The sequence below is a fragment of the Struthio camelus genome, chromosome 2 (assembly GCF_040807025.1).
Source record: "Struthio camelus isolate bStrCam1 chromosome 2, bStrCam1.hap1, whole genome shotgun sequence".
Classification (NCBI taxonomy): Eukaryota; Metazoa; Chordata; class Aves; order Struthioniformes; family Struthionidae; genus Struthio; species Struthio camelus.
Window position 1 is genome coordinate 147,349,059 of NC_090943.1, and position 18,442 is coordinate 147,367,500.

At 46.1% G+C, this 18,442-nt stretch overlaps 1 protein-coding gene across 3 annotated transcripts; it reads right to left on the bottom strand.

Moving 5' to 3' along the window:
- Window positions 1–1,244: 1,244 nt before the first annotated feature.
- Window positions 1,245–6,411, bottom strand: KCNS2 (potassium voltage-gated channel modifier subfamily S member 2). 3 transcript variants are annotated; one of them, XM_068932961.1, is made up of 2 exons: window positions 6,357–6,411; window positions 1,245–5,666 (listed from the first exon to the last, which is right to left on the bottom strand). In XM_068932961.1, the coding sequence occupies exon 2, from the start codon at window positions 5,646–5,648 to the stop codon at window positions 4,191–4,193; it is 1,458 nt and encodes a 485-aa protein (XP_068789062.1). In that variant the 5' UTR covers window positions 5,649–5,666; window positions 6,357–6,411; the 3' UTR covers window positions 1,245–4,190. The 3 variants fall into 3 exon arrangements, with proteins under 3 accessions (XP_068789062.1, XP_068789064.1, XP_068789063.1); XM_068932963.1 differs by lacking the exon at window positions 6,357–6,411 and adding an exon at window positions 6,251–6,300; XM_068932962.1 differs by lacking the exon at window positions 6,357–6,411 and adding an exon at window positions 6,173–6,232.
- Window positions 6,412–18,442: the final 12,031 nt, after the last annotated feature.

Here is an 18,442-nt window from a genome sequence, read left to right on the forward strand (position 1 = left end):
TACATGAAATGCTTAATCACAATCTATATGTGGATTTTACATCTCAAGCAGGTAGTATAGCATATTGCTTCTCGAGGACATCTCAGTCTCCATAGTAGCCTTGATTTGTACTTGAAATCAAGATTCTGTAACAGTTTATTTCTGGCAATAAAGTAAGTCCCCTCATTTCAAGCATTATCATAGTCCTTATTTAAGCACTTCAAAGCTTTCAGCCTAAACAAAGTAGTAGGAGCATGTTTCAGCATTTTCAGTGATGCCAGAAAGGTGACGGTCACCAGGCAGGAGGAGCGTGTACCAAGTGCAATGTTCTTCATTAAACTGCATGTCTAGAGGAAGCAGATTTCTGACCATGACAATTTTCAAGTTTCAAATGCCAGAGAAAGCTGCCAATTAGTCCCTAATCTTTAAATTCTGGCCTACTATTTTTTTGGACATGCCTTGCTCTTATAAACCAGTGATTTTTAAAAAGTGTGGCAAAAATGCTGACTATTCAAAAAGTACACTGCCTCTTCTCATTAAGACTTTTTGGATATTGAATTTTTCCTTCTAAAGGTAAAATTTTTCTTTAACTTTTATTTAATGAGAGGTGAGGATTCTCAGCACTTATTGGACTGAGCCTTACAATAGAGGTTACTTCATAAAATGGCAGGAAGGGTGTGCCTTAGTCTTTCTTACCTAGATGTATTCAGTGATTTAAGACAGCAACATCACTTAAATCAGAATATATGTGTCATCCTCCTCAGTGAAAATTTCTATAGCAAAGAAGTATTAATACCATTGTACAAAGCTGTAGTGAGAACTCATACAGGATACAATGCTGTGCAATGCTGGTTCAGAAAGATTAAATTTAATCAGAATGAATTCAGAAAAAAAAAGCTACTAGGATGATCAGGGGAACAAGACTTGCAAAATAAAAACTAAAAGGAGCTTGGCAGGTATACCCCTTGAAAATAAGTCTATAAGGGCATATGGTTGCTGCCTACACTACACAGGCAAACACCAAGGAAGAAGAGGAATTACTTAAGCTAAAGAACAATGTTGGCATGAGAAAAACTTCATATAAAGCAGCCATTAATAAAATTGTGCTAAAAATTACACAACTCTTGGAGGGCAGTGCGGTTCTGGAATACTCTTCCAAAATAGTGGGAGCAAATATCTGACTACTTTTAACATGGAGTTAGTTAAGTTTATGAAGGGAATTCCTATGTACTGCATAAAGTCATTGTCATGATAATGAGAACATATTAAATTTCAGTACTGTATTTATTTAGTGTCTTTGATCCAAAGCACTTATATAAAAAAGCAATAATGAAAATTCCTTTCAACCAGTACAATAAAAGTCATGATTCCTTAGGGTATTTCATTTTCTTTAGTAAAATGCAATTTGGACATGTTCCAGTCAATATTTGCAGAAATGACAGAGCACCAGCCCTATGAATAATAAATCTACAATGTAAGATAAACTATAGGTTATTGAAATGATGTGTTGCAAAGTTTGGATCCAACCTTTGCAATGCTAAACTAGCAACAGCTGAAGGAATTCGTGACTCTTTGGCAAGTTTATAGACCTCTTCAAATAACTGCCCTGAAAGGCATTGTTTTTAAACTCTGTGAATCTGCAGCTTGTGAAACTGAAATAAAACCACTGCTTAGAGCTAAATTCTCTGTAGGTCCCAAACCAACAGACCTAGCAAGGATTGCAGTGTCCTTGACATCAGTAGGAGATTTTTGCTGCTCTTGCAGACTTCATCCCAACAGGGGTGTGGGTGTCTGGCAAGCCCATCTTTTCCCTCTCTTATTTCTTTCAAGGTATTTCAGTCTGACAGCCAACCTAGTGCTGTGCTGCATTTGGTGGGTATTCCCAAGTGTATGATAATTTACACAAGCGCAGTGAGAGACACGAACAAGACTATTAACTTACACCTGTGATCCAGCAGAGGATTTGAACCAGCTCTCCAAAAGTGAAGCCTTAACAAAACATTTCAAGTTTGGATGCCTAATTCAGGTTACCTGAGCCTAGCTTCAGGAACAGGTATATAGCTCGCTGATTTTCAGGGATACTAAGCACCCTTCTTGCCTATTGACTTTATAGGTCTGGCAAGTTATGTTAAAATCTCTAAGAATTTTATTTTGGTAAGGTTAAAAGGGATCTGTTTCCCTCACAACTTATGCCCTAAATCAACTGCTAATTGATGTGAGGGAAGGGTGTTCAAAGGAAATTTTATGTGTGGTTAAGTTAATTCACATTGTGCAATCTGTGATAGGTCACTGGACATACAGGAATCTGATCCTGGGTGCTCAATTTTCTGTTTTCAAGTGGAGCTGATACCACAACAACATCAAAAAATCCAGACTGGACAACAACCTCTAGTAGTCTGATAAAGGAAATTACCTGTTCGTACCAAATTTGCTTTAATCTGCTAGTTGGGCTACTTGTATTCAAGTACCACTCTTAGTTGTGGTATGCAAGCATAGCCTTCCAAACATGACAATTTTAGCTTTATTGTTTTAATTCTTGTTCCTACTAGTTTAAATCTATTTTCTGAACCTCTCTAATCTTCACAAGTAACAAAAAAAGATTGGAACACTATATGTAATAAATTGGATGGAAAAAAAGTTGAACAGAAAAGCCATTATGTTCACTGAGTGTTAGTAGTTTGTTTCATAACACAAATCACTAGAAATAAAAAAAAAAAAAAGGACAGCAGTGCATTCTGCCTGTTGGCTGTGAGTGTTTGATGTCTGCACAATTACATAATGGAAAAGACAGATCATTGAAGAGTTTATGCGGATTCATGGTTATTCTTGGGAACACAGGTGATCTGCTCTCTCATTTTTTAAAGGACTTGAAAAAGTACAGTCCAGACTTTGAGAGGGTTTAAATTGACTGAGTCATTGAACCAGCTAGGAGGAGAATCTGCCCACAGTGAATAAAGTATTAGGCGCTTTATCGATTTTTTTCTTAGGCCCTGGTACTTTTTGTTAGTTGGAAGTTGTGCGTTCTTTTCTAAGTAAAAATATGACTTACAGTTTTTTCTCCCCCTTAGAGTTTCCTTGGCAGAAACCTTAATGGAATTGTCTGCCCTCAACACCTGTTTTCAAGCTTTCCTGATAAAATTAGATTTTATATCTCAGGATCACATATGGTGTCTTTATAATTAGTCTTTTTGCAGTATATGAATGTCATTTTCTAAAATGCTGCCTGCACTGTTCATGTGGGAATATATCTCTTCATTAAACAAATCCAAGTTTTCCGAGGGTACTTCCCATTGCTGAAAACCTACATATTTATGTGCCTAATCTCAGACCCATTTTGATGGACTGACACTGAGTATCTCTAGCTTCACTGGAACCAAGCTATGCGCTCGTAACCTCTGAAAATGGAAGCCTGAGATGTTTTCATGGGCCTCCATAACTACAGCCACTTGTGGAAATGTAGTCTTTGAATATGTAGCTGTCTGGAAATGAGCAGTGATCTTCTCCAGAATGCTCAGTACGGACCTAATCTTGGAAACAGAGGTAGGTCTATGCTTAAGACCTTCAGAAAAATATTACCATCTGTACCATTTCAAAAGAATAACATCCCATTTTTAAGACATTTGCTCAAGAGTAAGCAAGTATCCGTGAAATGTGAGGCTTGGAGGTGTTTATGGACATGTGACGATAAGAATTACCAGTCAGAAAGGTGGGGAAACACGTTCCCATGTTAGTGATTCACAGGTGTTTTCTAAAACTGCAGCATCATCATGCTTTAAAATACATTGGAAGTCCTACATCCGTCTTGAGATGCTCTTGAACTACTACAGATACCAGTATAGGTGATAGGTGGTTTGTTCATTATTAGTTTCACAGCTGAGAACTTTTATTCCACTTGGGTAAGTTCCTGTCTCTGTTCAAATGAGGGTTTCTATGGCAAATGCACAAAGTAACAAATTATCACTATACTGCTAGCACTACTGTTATGGACATGGTAACAGTTGTATGAAAAAGTCAGCATTTAGTATGTATGCAACAGGATGAAAATGTGCAAACTCTCAACTTGTAATACAAATTTCATTAGGTTTTCAAGTGCAAAGTTAGTGCAGTGTCAGCAACACTATCCTCTAGGAAAAAAGAAGACGATAAATAGGAAAACATTTATAAACATAGCTCTTGAAAGCTCTCATGCAAACTGCTGTCAAACTTGAGTGCTAATGCAGTGAATCATTCAGGCTCAGTTCACTGGGTGTACTCCTGCTCATATTGGTAAGACTGGCCATAAGGGATTTAACTTTATAGGCATAGTAGTCCCTTAAGTTGACTGATGGAACCTCTTTCATGCCATCACCAAAATCACAGCTTCTCATGGCACTCTCTAACTGCTTCTGACGCCTATAAAAGTGAGAGAATTTATTGAAGATCAGGGTAATAGGAAGCACTACCACTAGGATACCGGCTAGGATGCATGCAGATGCCGTCAACTTGCCAGCAGTGCTCCCTGGCACCACATCTCCATAGCCAACTGTGGTCATGCTAACCGTAGCCCACCACCAGCAAGCAGGGATGGTGGCTAACCCCTCGTTATCTTCTTTTTCAATGGTATAAGCCACTACTGAGAAAATGGAGATGCCAACAGAGAGGTAAAGTAAAAGAAGCCCTACCTCTCTGTAGCTGTACTTCAAGGTGGCTCCAAGAGACCTGAGACCTGTTGAGTGCCTAGCAAGCTTTAAGATGCGAAAGATCCTCATGAGTCTCAGGACTTGTGCCACCCTACCTAAATTTGCTAAAGTTGGACTACTTTCCACCACCAAGTTGACAATTAAGGTAATATAAAATGGGAGGATAGACATGAGGTCAATCAGATTCAGGGCATGCTTGAAAAATTTTAAAAAGTCAGGAGCTACTGCAAATCTTGCCACCAGTTCAAAAGTGAACCATGCAATACCAAAATGTTCCACGATTTCAAACCGAGGGTCTTCCTCAGGGTTCCCATTGCTGTCCACAATCTGAAAGTCTGGGAGACTGTTCAGGCACATGGTCACGATGGAGCCCAGCACCACCACTATTGAAAGGACACTGAAGATTCGGCTTAAGACTGAGTAACCAGGGTTGTCCAAAGCAAGCCAGAGCTGCCTCCTGACGTTTCCAAAGGGTTGTCTGTCAAATTTAGAGGCATCATTGTAGAAAGCCAAAATCTCATCAAAAGACGAGGTGGTACTTTCCTGGTCACTTTGTTCTTCCCATTTCTCCTGGTCTGGCTCCATTTTCCTCCCATGGTAGCTGTAACTGCAGCACGAGTCTATAAAGAATTCATTGATTCCCCAGTATTCAATCTCTTGGCTGAAAGAAAACACACAGAGTTCACCCATCACATGGAGCTTGCCGGTGTTATAAAAATGTAACACGTAAGGGAAGAGCTCAGGGTTCCTGTCAAAATAAAATTCATTCTTGGTGTCATCGTAGTCGTCACAGAGCTCCAGTATCGACTCCTTTGAATGGCAGCTCAGCAGTTTGCCCAGTCTGGTCTCGGGGAATCTTAATAATGTGTTGGATCTCATCTTTTTCTTAAAGCCTCCAACGTTGATGCTGATCTCATTGTCTTCAAAATTAGCTTCAGATAAAGCCTTCAGACTCTGCCCTGTCATAGTGAGCTCCTTCCAAAGGGGCATAGCGAATAAAAATCTAGGCTGCAATCGAACAGAAAAAAACAGCAGAATGGGCAAATCTACAGCATGTTCAGCTATTCACTCTTTTTTTCCCTTTCTTTCCCTTTCTTTCCTTCTTTCTTTCTCTTTCTTTTTCTTCCTCTCTCTTTCTTTCTTTCGGTCTCTCTCTCTTTCTTTCTCTTTCTTTCCCTTCTTTCTCCCCTTCCTTCCTTTTCTTTCCTTCCTTTCTCCCCTCCCTTTCCCCCCTCTCTCTCCCACCTCCCCACCGGGGTCGCCGAGGGCTGCTCCTTTGTCTCCGCTGCAGGTTTCTACCTCCCGGCACCCTTCACCTGGGCGGCCGCGACCGCCCGCAGCACAACGGCCATTACACGCCGCCTCTTCGCCACCGGCCCCGCTCGCCCCTCTGCCCCGCCGCCGCGCCCCGGCCCCGGCCCCGGCCCCGGCCCCGGCCCCGGCCCCGGCCCCGGCCGGCCAGCGCCGACACCCCACGCGGCCGGGGCGGCCGCACCGCGCTGCCGCCGCGTTACCCGAGGGCTGGAGCCCCGCGGCGCCGCCGCCGCCTCCCTCCGGCCCGGGGCCCCGCTCTGCCCGCGGGGCGCCTCCACCTCAGCCCGCCGCCTCCTCAGCCCGCCGCCGCCGCCGCCGCCGCGCCTTCCCGCCCGCCGCCTCAGCGGAGCCGCCCCGCGCCGCGCCGCGCCGCGCCCGCCCTACCTGGTGTCTCAGCGCCCGCGGCCCCCTGCCGGCGCCCCCGGCTGCCCCCGGCCGCCGCCCGCCATCGCCGCCGCCCGCGGGGGCCACCGGGGCTCGCCCGCGCGCGCGGCTGCAGGCGTCGCCCCGCCGGCGGGAGCCGCGCCTCCTCCGCCCTCTGCGGCGGCTCCCGCCGCGCCCGGGGCCGGGGCAGGGGCCGGGCTGGCCGCCCCCGTCGGCGGCGCCGGGCAGCGGCCGCCCGAGGCGCTCCGCGGTGCTGAAGGGACAGCGGCCCCGCCGCCGCCGCCGCCGCCGCCGCTCAGCCCAGGGAGGCGGCCGCACGCGCTCTCGTCATGGCGACGACCCCCGCGGCAGCCGCCGCCCCCCGCCTGGCGGCTCCGCACCTTCCCGGGCAGCCGCCGGCCGTCCGGCGCTGCCCCGGCGCGGTCCGGGCTCGGCGGGCGGTGCCAACGGCCGCCGCGGCAGGTGGGGCGGCTGCCGCGCGGCTCGGCGGCTCGGCCCCCGCCCCGGCGGAGCGGAGCGGAGCAGAGCGCGGCCGGCGCGAAGGAGCCTGCTGAGCCGGAGGGTGTTTCCTCGCTCGCTCGCTCGCTCACTCGCTCCCCGGCGCCCACACAACCGCGCTGCGCGGAGACGGCGACAGCTCCGCGCGCTCTGCTGCTCCCGCTCCCCTCTCCGTCGCCCGTCGCAGCCGGGAGGACTCCCGCCCTCCCTCACAGCCCTGCTGCGCACCCTTTCCCCCGAGCACAACTTGGCCAGCTGCCTCCCGCAGGCGGCAGCCGCGGCGGGGCCCTCTCCCGCGGTGGGACACCCACTGGGGACACCTGCCACGGCCCCTCTCCCGCGGCGGGACACCCACTGGGGACACTCGCCACGGCCCCTCTCCCGCAGCGGGACACCCATCACCCACCCACCCACTCACGCTGGCAGGGCCCCGGTTTCCTCCGTGTGGCCTGGCTCCACCAGAGAGACAGGAGAGCGGCACCCCTCGCCCACCGGCCCTGCTCTGGGCGCGCTGCTGGAGCCCGGTTGGGTGCACGCCACCCCTGGGAGGTGGCACAGACCGAGGTGGCAGGGAGGTGACGCAGCCCCTTGGCCAGCCTTCTCCGCGGCCCTCCTGTGACGCCCAAGCCGCTGTGCCAGGCGGGGTCCCCGCGGTGGCTGCCAACACGGAGGCACTTGTAAAAACGGTTGGGTCTGGGCAGCGCTGGGCTGCCTCTTGACCCTGACCTCCTTGTGTCCCCCTCAGAAGCAGGCTAGGAAACCCCTGTGCCTTCTCTGCACAAATCCTGACCAGGGATCTGGGAGGGAATAGTCCTAAAAGATCACGCCCCTGGCAGAGGAGCCTGCCTTCTCTGCACTCCAGAGACATGCTCTCCTCCCAGTTTAGTATCATCAGCAAACTTGCTGAGGGTGCACTCTGTCCCTTCCTCCAGGTCACTGATGAATACATTGAACAAGACTGGACCCAGGACTGACCCCTGGGGGACACCACTAGCTACAGGCCTCCAACTTGACTCTGCGCCACTGACCACAACCCTCTGAACCCTGCCATCTAGCCAGTTCTCTCACCATCCCTCCACCTCACCGTCCACTCATCCAGCTCACACTTCCTGAGCTTGCCTGTGAGGATGTGATGGAAGACAGTGTCAAAAGCTTTACTGAACTCAAGTTAGACAATATCCACTGCTCTCCCCTCATCTGGCTGGGAATGACCCAGCCAGTCATTCCATCATAGAAGGCATTCAGATTGGTCAAGCATAATTTCCCTTTGGTGAATCCATGCTGACTACTCCTAATCAGCTTCTGATCCTCCACTTGCTTAGAGATGGCCTCCAGGATGAGCTGTGCCATCCCCTTTCCAGGGATGGAGGTGAAGGTGACAGGCCAGTAGTTTCCTGGCTCCTCCTTCCTGCCCTTTTTGAAGATGGGAGGGTGACATTTGTTTTCTTCCAGCCCTCAGGCCCCTCTCCTGAGTGCCATGACCTTTCAGAGATGATCAAGAGCGGCCTAGCAACAACATCCACCAGCTCCCTCAGCACTCGCGGATGCATCCCATCAGGGCCCATGGACTTGTGGATGTCAAGTCTGCTTAAACGATCTCTAACCTGATCTTCCTCCACCAAGGGAGAGTCTTCCTTTCTCCAGACTTTCTCCCTGGTCTCCAGGGCCTGGGATTCCTGAGGACTGGCCTTAGCAGTGAAGACTGAGGCAAAGAAGGCATTCAGTATCTCTGCCTTCTCTATATCCTTCATCACCAGCTCCCAGCCCCATTCAGCAGCAGGCCCACATTTTCCCCAGTCTTTCTTTCGCTGCTGATGTATTTAAAGAAACCCTTGACATCCCTTGTCAGATTAAACTCCAAATGAGCCTTGGATTGCTGTCAGCACTGCCGGGGATCCCTAGGGGCAGAAGGGGAGACAGAGGATTGTAAATGCCTCCTTGCTGCTTCCCCCAGCACTTGCCACTCCATTCCTATACACCACCTTAGGTGGGGGGGGGGGTGTGCCTGGGCCCATGACACCCTCAGCCTCCCAGAGATGCTTCTCCCTGGAGGCACTTCTGTTTGCTGCCTCCCAGCTGATGCTTGTACTCTCTTGGGTCTTCTGCCAGTGAGTGAATGGCCACCTCCTTCCTCCCTGTTCTCCCATGGCCGTCCTGGGTGTCCCTCCTTTCTCCACAGATCCCGTGGGTCTGCACTCTGGGTCTGATTTGCTTCACTGCATGTTCAGTGGTATCTCACATGAGGTTGGATCTGCACTGAATTATGCCCAACAGACTGCCTCCTGGCCTGGAAAAGTGCTGCTGCTGCACGGTTCAGTGCCCACGTCCTCTCCTGGGACAGAGAATGCAAGAGACAGTGGTTGAATGCAGCAGGGAAGAGGCTTTCTGAACGGAGGGGCACCTTGCACATTTCCCTGTAACAACGGCTTCCTTTTAATCTCCAGAGGGTTAAGTTATGACAGCCTCCTCCTCTGAGAGCTGTGCTACTGAACCAGTCACTGAGGAAGCTGTAATGCATTGGCTTTTCATACCTAGGGCAAGGGGTGGCAGGATACAAGACAGAGATACCAAGTTGGGATTTCTGAGCTGAATGCAGTCCCGCCTGCCCAGGCTGAGGCGAATCACAAAACCTCTCAGCTTTTATTTCCCTTCACCATTAGGAGAACAGAAATAACTCATATTCCTTACTGGCATTGCAAGGAATAGTGAGCTACCTTTGGCAGTGCATTCAGCAGACACAAGGATTTCAACAACTCTTTCTCTATTCTAGATATTTAGTGGAGGCTTGAAACTTATTGAGATAACTTCAACAGATATTTCTTCAAAAGTATTCTTTTCTTTCTTTTCTTTCTTATCTTGAGTGAGACATTGTGTCCCTAATGCTTCTTTGGAAGAAAGTAAGTCCAGATACATTTGGAGAATTTTCAGAGGCTAGAAGATGGTTGATTCCAGAAACCCACTTTTCTTTGTATTCTTTCTACATCACATCAATACTTTCCTGTATGCAATAATCTATGTTTCTGAAATATTTTTCTTTAGATGAGGAGAATGTTCTTCATCAGAACCTACTGATTCTGATAAACTTTGATGCATTGTCCCCTTGACTAAGAAACTGATTATAAGCAGCCTCATATTTGTGTTAGGAAATGCAGTTAGTCATCTGCTCTTAGCTTTACCCTGGAAACATCATAGGTCACTCTCAGCTGGATTTCTGACCTGGAATATTTACTTTTTTCCCTATTAAATGGCACAGTGAAGTCCGTGCAGATATAGGAGATAAATAGCAAAGTCATATAACTGTATTATATGTCAGTCTCCTCCTAGTGTAACTTAAGTGCTCCTGTAATTCGGGCTAATTGGCTCAGCTGGAGCGCTTTGCTAATAAGGCTAAAATGCTTCTAGCGCCCAAGATAGTAATGCAACATTCATCTGAATGTTCCTGCGAGGCATGCACTCTGCTCTATATACATACATTTAAAAAATCTATAGCCAGCATAGTGCTTTTGCCTTTTCCACTAGTGAGTACGGGATGAATTTCTACAAAAGGAGTAACAAAACAAACTAATCTCTCTCATGCGGTTAAAAGGCTGAAAGTGGAAAGTCTGAACATAATACCTACTGGAAGGTCTATCTCTGGCCCTAGAGCCAGATTCAAACCTACATTCTTATTGATCATTTTCTTTTGCACCAGGTGGACTAGAAAATCCTGGAGACTTAGTATATCAGCTCAAGGTCAAAGACTCTCAGACAGCTGGGAGCAAATCTAAGATCCTTTCTTGACAGCATTTCTACTACCACAACTGTTGACTGTGGCCAACTGGTCAACATGTTTAAAAGAAACAAAAGTCATTTTACAGATGATGCCCATTTAAAAATGGGTAGGTAAACTCAGGAAGTGTGAGCTGGATGAGTGGACGGTGAGGTGGATTGAGAACTGGCTAGATGGCAGAGCTCAGAGGGTTGTGGTCAGTGGCGCAGAGTCAAGTTGGAGGCCTGTAGCTAGTGGTGTCCCCCAGGGGTCAGTCCTGGGTCCAGTCTTGTTCAATGTATTCATCAGTGACCTGGAGGAAGGGACAGAGTGCACCCTCAGCAAGTTTGCTGATGATACTAAACTGGGAGGAGAGGCTGACAACCCAGAAGGCTGTGCTGCCATTCAGAGGGACCTGGACAGGCTGGAGAGATGGGTGGAGAGGAACCTCATGAAGTTCAACAATGGCAAGTGCAGGGTCCTGCACCTAGGCAGGAATAACCCCATGCAGCAGGACAGGCTGGGGGCTGACCTGCTGGAAAGCAGCTCTGCAGAGAGGGACCTGGGAGCACTGGTGGACAACAAGTTGACCGTGAGCCATCAAATATGCCCTCATGGCCAAGAAGGCCAATGGTCTCCTGGGATGCATGAGGAAGAGTGTTGCCAGCAGGTCGAGGGAGGTGGTCCTCCCCCTCTACTCAGGCCTGGGGAGGCCATACCTGGAGCACTGAGTCCAGTGCTGGGCTCCCCAGTCCAAGAGAGACATGGCACTCCTGGAGAGAGTCCAGCGGAGGGCTACCAAGATGATTAGAGGGCTGGAGCATCTCTCCTCTGAAGAAAGGCTGCAAGAGCTGGGACTGTTCAGCCTGGAGAAGAGAAGACTGAGAGGCGATCTCATCAACGTGTACAAGTATCTGAAGGGAGGGTGTCAAGAGGTTGAGGCCAGTCTCTTCTCCGTGGTTCCCAGCAACAGGACAAGAGGCAATGGGCACAAAGTGAAACACAGGACGTTCCATCTGAACATGAGGAAAAACGTCTTGACTGTGAGGGTGACAGATCACTGGAACAGGTTTCCCGGAGAGGTTGTGGAGTCTCCTTCCCTGGAGATATTCAAAAGTCATCTGGACACAATCCTGGGCAATATGCTCTAGAGGACCCTGCTGGAGCAGGGAGGTTGGACTAGATGATCTCCAGAGGTCCCTTCCAACCTAAACCATTCTGTGATTCTGTGATTCTGTAAATAGTGGAATAGGACTGCTGCAGCATATCGCCAAGGCTAAAACAGTGAATACATTGAGCATGGAATGGATTTAAACAAATTCACCGAGGATATGTCCCTGTCTGGATATTTAGCACAATCATCTGAGTGCAACGTCCAGTTTGACAGCACCTCCGATTGACAGAAAATATTCCAGAGGAAACATCATTCTATATATGCTTTATTCTTCAACTTTTCCATGAACAAGGTAGCTGTTCTCATGGCTTTTAGTTGTTGGCAATCTATGGCTAGCTTTTATAAACTGTAAGCTTAAAGAAAGCTGAAATTAGCCCAGCTGCATGATTCTTCATCTGTTCGTGAAAGAACTATGTCAAAACTTCCATAACCACACACAGAAAAGAACTGTCCATTGTTTACGAATTTGCTTGTTACGTAAGTGTCCTGATTGGCATGCTTGCTTTTCTTAGGAGGCAAAGGCTTTGGTATAAGCTATTGTGGCATTTGGAGTATAAAACTGGGCAGGGAGGTGAGTCAAATGCTTTAGTAAGCTAGAAGTTTACAAGACAGTGATAATGATATATGAAAACAGAACTCTACTGTGAGGAAGTGAAACTTGAGTGGACTGCAGAAAGGCCATCTGGCAGCTAAAGAAACAGAGCTACATATATAACATTTCATTTTGGATGAATATAATGACCTTTTGTGGTGCATTGATTGCATGCCCATTGAAGTTTTACTGTGATGACTGCTGCATTATGCCCGTTGTTGAGAATTGACCGTTTTGGTAACTTTTGTACCTGCTGCACTTCATTCTTCACTATGAGGAACATAAAATAATATTTGCTTTAGCAAACCCTGTAAGGAGCATTGACTAGCTTAAGTAAGTCACCATATCCCAGAATCATAGAGTGTAAGGCAAGAAAGGATCATCAGACAATCTATCTTGACTTTCCTTTAGCACAGATTGTAGAATTTCAGCCATTTGCCTCCTCCTGAAAATTGATGCCTGAGGTTAAGTGAGCCATACCTACTGATTCCGCTGACGATAGATTAGAGGACTCTGCGTTGGGTATGTCTACATTAGCATTTTACTTGGGATTGGAATTGTGCTTTTCAAGTGACCCTCTTGATCAGCTTCACTACTGTGCTTTGGTTTACACTGGATTTGAGAACTGTATTCCCTTGGGATGAAAAAAAACCCCAAAACCGATCTGCAGGAGCATGTCTGATGCACTTCAACAACAATGGGCATTCAGTCCACAGGACCAGACTAGAGTTAGTCTGAAATAACCTCTGAATCATGTATAACATGGACGTGATGTCCTCAGCAACAAGCACTTTCACTCTACAGAAGTGCTCTCAATGAGCCATACTGACTTGCTAAGATACACATAGCCAATGCCTAGCTCCGATGTAGATGTCTATACAGTTGTATAATGTAGATATCCTAGATTATATGAGATGCTTGGTGGTGCTCTGGAGTTTTAAGTATTTCTTGTTGTATTAAGCAATAGGCAAAAAGTGTTTTCAGGGCTGCAATTTTGGATTTAAGGTGATGAGCTAATATGGTGCAGCTGTCACTTTCCCCATGACACTGGTACAGACAGAAGTGGGCATGACCTCTTTGATATTTGCCTGAATAAAAATGGGGGGGAAGGGTCTTGCTTGGATTAGGGTTATGGCTATTAGTTTTAGTCAGACTAAAAAATGTAGTTCTGTGCTGTCAGTCAGCTAACCTAAAGCATTCGAAGGCTATTTCACTTCCCTTTGGAAGCTACCACATCTTTCTTACCCTACCCTTCTCAGATTTCTGTATTTCTAGAAAACAAAGCCATGGGAAATCCAGCTACAGCACAGCTCCTCTGGGCAGATCCCCAGATCTGATATATTCACAGCTGATTTGCAGTCGCTGAGAACATGCTTATACGGTGCAGTCTGTTTTGTCTCCATTTTTCTTCTGTGCACGTGCTTGTCACCACTTAGAGAAGATGGGGAAGATGCTAATTGTTTGAAGCAAGTGATAAAAGGCTCATCCAAAGCTAATCTGGGTCCTTGCTTATTAAAAGAATAGTTGAGATGATAGTTTCGTGTTCCTATATATATATGTATGTGTATACATATGTATACGTACCTGCGATACAGGCATCTCCATTTTAAATACAGAGAGCTAGTTGAATACAAACAGGAAGAACAGTCCTTACTTGGAAACATTTTACTCAAAAAGCATTAATATGATAAAACCTCTCCTAGCTTTAATTTCAGTATAGGAAATAGTGTAGTATAGTATTCTATGGTATAGTATAGTATATTTCAAGGAGGAAAATTGCTTCTGAGTATAAAACAAGCATGCAGAAGGGCAGGAGAAACCTCTCTAGCTAACTAACCCAACCTCGTAGGTGCTACTAACCTCTTGGAGCAAGTAAGGGCCATGCAGGACTTTATATGGGTTAGTAAGCTTCAGGAAAGGATTTTTCAGTGTTATGGTGATGGACCAGCTCCAGTATTGCGGCCTTTGCTTGCCATATGGACCAGTATTTTTCTCCTTGCTTCTTGGCACTTCCTGAGCTATCTCTGAGAGTTTGGAGTTAGGAGACCACTAAATGATCCTGTCTTTCAGGTAAACAATAATAACATTGAAACTCTGCTGGTAGCAGCCAGAATAGACTTCTTCCGCTGCCAAACACAATTTCTTAGTCCAGTGACTTCCCTTCCCGATTTCTGATGGATGTCCAATGACTATCATCAAACTGTCAGTGGAAAATACTAAAAGTGAGGAATTCACACCCCTGCCTTCAACTTACCATTACCCAGAAGAGCCTAAAGGTACGTTACCTCTGCCTTTGCCATCATCACTGGCACCTTTGCCATCATCACTGGCGCCTTTGCCATCATCACTGGCCAAGCAACACATGCTGGCTGCACTCATGTGGTTGAAGTCACACCAATACAGCATATTCCCTGCCATGAGACCTCCTCCACCATCCTTTACACCCTGTTAGCACAGACCTCTCCAAGACACCCTCTGCTCTGACTTGTCTGCCTCAGGTACAACGGGAGGGTGTTCCATAGGGATCCAGGCAGGCAGCCTGTCCCATCTTTTGTTTCATAGCCTTGTCACTAATGATATCGGCAAGGACAGTCTGAGGAGGATCATTTCATGGTCACCATCCACACACTGTGGGCTAGTCCTAGAATAATAATAAACTTTGCTTAAACTAAAAAAAAAAAAAGAAAAAGGAAGCCTAAGAGAACACAGCAGTTCAAATGGAAATCTTAAAAGCCCAACTAAATGAATGAATGAAATGATACAAACAAACAAACAGAATGGGAAGCAGGCATACCAGCAGCGTTCCCTGTGCCTCCCAAAAGCGGCTCTGCAGGGAAAGAGCAGAGGAAGCACTTTGCCCTTGACACACCTGGGTTGCCTCCTGCTACTACTCACTGGCTGCCCAAACAGCCTGCTGCTGCAATTCCTCGTGGCTCACCAGCCTCTACCTCTTAGAAATCCTGGATCTACCTCTTGACCTGCCCCATAACACCTGGCAAGGACAGCCTTCCTGGAGAGGTACTTGCAATGATGTCCATTGTTGTGTTCGCCTATGCTGTGATTTGCTGTCAATGATCCAGGTTGTGTTTTCAGTTTGACAATAACTGACTTGTGGCAGCAAGAACCAGGTGAACGCTGCAGTTTTCCAAATGAACAGGGCAAAGGGCTGTGAGTAGCCTGCAGTTTCTGCTCCATACGAATGGAGAAAGGGCTTCAATGTTGCTGAACACTTCTTCCTGTATAGCGTCATGATTTCCATCTGAGGCTTATCCCCTGTCTGCCATAGGTGGCCCACCACATTATCTACCATATACAAGCCTTAATACAAGTGCTTTCTGTCCTCCAGCATATCTCTAGTGCTTAGGAGCAAAAGCAGCTATCTCAAAATGCACACAAGAAAATATCGCCTTCCCCGTTTTATCTAGCGTCAGGTGTGCTCTTGGATGGCAGTATTAGGAAAAAAGGAAAGGCCATATTCTGGCTTGAGTGATGGCTCTTCTTCTGGGTCCTCGGCTGCCTCAATGCCTGAGCATGGAGAGATTTGGGAGGAATTATTTTTGGGAGCTATCATAGGCACTGAGACCCAGCTCTGATCACAGATGGTCATAGGCCAATAGGGGCTCCCACCCTGCCTGACTCCCAACATCTCGTGCAGCTCAGAACAGAGTCAGAAGCTACTGGGTGCTGTCTCCCATACATCATTCTCAGCTTCTTAAATCTGAAGTACCAGTTTGTATGAAGCCACTCAGTAACAGCTCCTTTGTTTTCACATTGCTTGTGAGGAACTCAGTTCTGTTGCATCAGAGCTCCAATGTTCACAGTTCTTCAGTCCTCACACTGTTTTACCAGGTTTCTCCCCTGACAAGAGCAAATTTTGCCCCTAATGTCACCATGAATGTGAAGAAGGGTTCTGGATGATTAGAATAGTAGGACCATAAGGTCAAAGAGAAAGTATCCCAAACTGGCAGCACAGACACATCCTCAGTACTCAGCATCGCTAGTAGAGAATTAAAGGTCTATCACCGCTAGCTAGTTGCCTGAGGCTTCCCAAGACAGGTGCTGTGAATACACTCTCCTAATCTGTGCAGTGATGTGGACCATTTACTATTGCCTGATACATCACTAGGTGCAGAATTTGTGAGCTGGTAATTTAGGATAAATCTATCTTCAGCTGTTTGCGGCAGGTAGCCTGGGAAGACACTGTCTAGGAGATATACAACCATCATACTCAGTCAAGAAGATATGTTTCGGTAATGGCATTGCCTTCAGCAATTTCTCTTTTTTTGGAACAAAGTAAAACACAAAGACAAATATTTTGTGCCAAGCAGAGCTTTACTGTGAACGCTATAGATCAAAAAAAGAAAATTTCCTTAGTGGAAAACAGTTAGCTTGAAACATTTATTTTTTAATGACTGCCCACACAGTAAGAGGAATTTGAGAACATTTTCTTAGCCTGGATGGTGCTTACGTTACGTGTGAATGGGAGAACACCCCCCCAACCCTTCAATAACTAATAGTGAACTTTTCGCAGCAATACTCCATCTCTGATTCATTCGCTGCAACTCTGCATTGGAAGTACCTTTTCTGAAATAGATCTCAAATGCAACTTGGGCTGTAATTTGTCCTAAAGGTCAGACTTGCCTATTCAAAGGTCTAATTGGAAGTATACATATTGTTGTGCATCACCAAACCCATTCTGGCTATTAAGAAATCTCTCACTAGTCGTTGAAGGGTCAATAAACTATTTCCTTTGGATTTGATTCACTTTGGTGGTTTTGTATTATATTTAAAATGAGTACAAGCCAATTCAAAAAGCCTAAAAGTTGAAATTAGATTCGAATTAATTGTTCCCACTACTATCAGTGAACAAAAGATTTTAAAGTTTCTGAAACACGTTGCTCATATTTCTATGCACAATGCGGAAAGTCCAAAATGTCACGGAAAACCTTATTCTGAAGGGATGCAAGTCCAGATCCATGATCTGAAGAGTTTCATATGGTTCAGATCAGTTTATAAATAAGCCTCCGAATTGTTTTATCCTTAGCTAATATGATTTTAAACTTCAGATTTTATAAACTTAATTCACCAAAGCACTTAATGACACACTTAATTGTAACCACCTCTGGTTTTCAGAATCATGTTTTCCTTTGTTCCCCTGGAGTTTGTTATTTCTATAATAAAGAATAAGAGGAAATAATGAAGTAATTTTTTTTCAAGAGCATACTATGAAATTAAGAAAAGACAGCAGTATTCTAAACTTTACCGTTCCACTCACTGACTGATTCGTTTAGTATAAAGTCAAGTGAGGGCTAGCATGTTATGAATACAGGAAGACATGAATTTCATTTTGTTTGTTTTTCTTTTCAAACCACCACTTTATAGAGCAATTCTGAACATTGCTGCAGTCAGAATATTACACTAACCAGCTGCTGAACAAAGACGTCAGTGAATCTAGGTCAGGTTTAATTTGTGAAGCTAGTAGAGTTAGTCACTGTGGCTGCTTTCCGAAAGGTACAGATGGAGAATCCATAAGCTGTGCGAACAGAAAGACGGGGCTTCTTCGCACCATCAGTTTTAATGCAATTCATTATGTTTCCTTTTCCAGGAGTTCTTGTTCTCAGAGTTCCTAGTAAAAGAGAGATTAAATGTGACAGCCACATCTGTTTTAGGAAATTCTGGTGGAGATATCAGATTGGTAGCTGGATCAAGCACCGTTAAAAACGAATGCTTCTGGTCTGAGCAGGTGGTCTATGAACATTATGAAAAATCTGTAGCCTTTTATAGTGATTTTCATCTCAGGATCTCAAAGAGCTCTATAAATGTCAGTTGATCAGGCCTTACAACACCCCTGTGAGGCGATCGCTTTGTAACTGAAGGGAGTGGGTTTTGTGGCTCACAAATTTGCTGCTGGCTGTGAAATCCTATTTGTGACTCACACAATCTGCCACAAGTAGAGCAGATGTATTGCTGCTGTGTCTGGAAATAAGAGCTTTCTGAGACGCAGTGCTACTTGTTCCAGTCTTACAAGGGTTCTTCTTCCCTTCTTAGTTGCTCCACTGTCCCTTGTTCTTCCA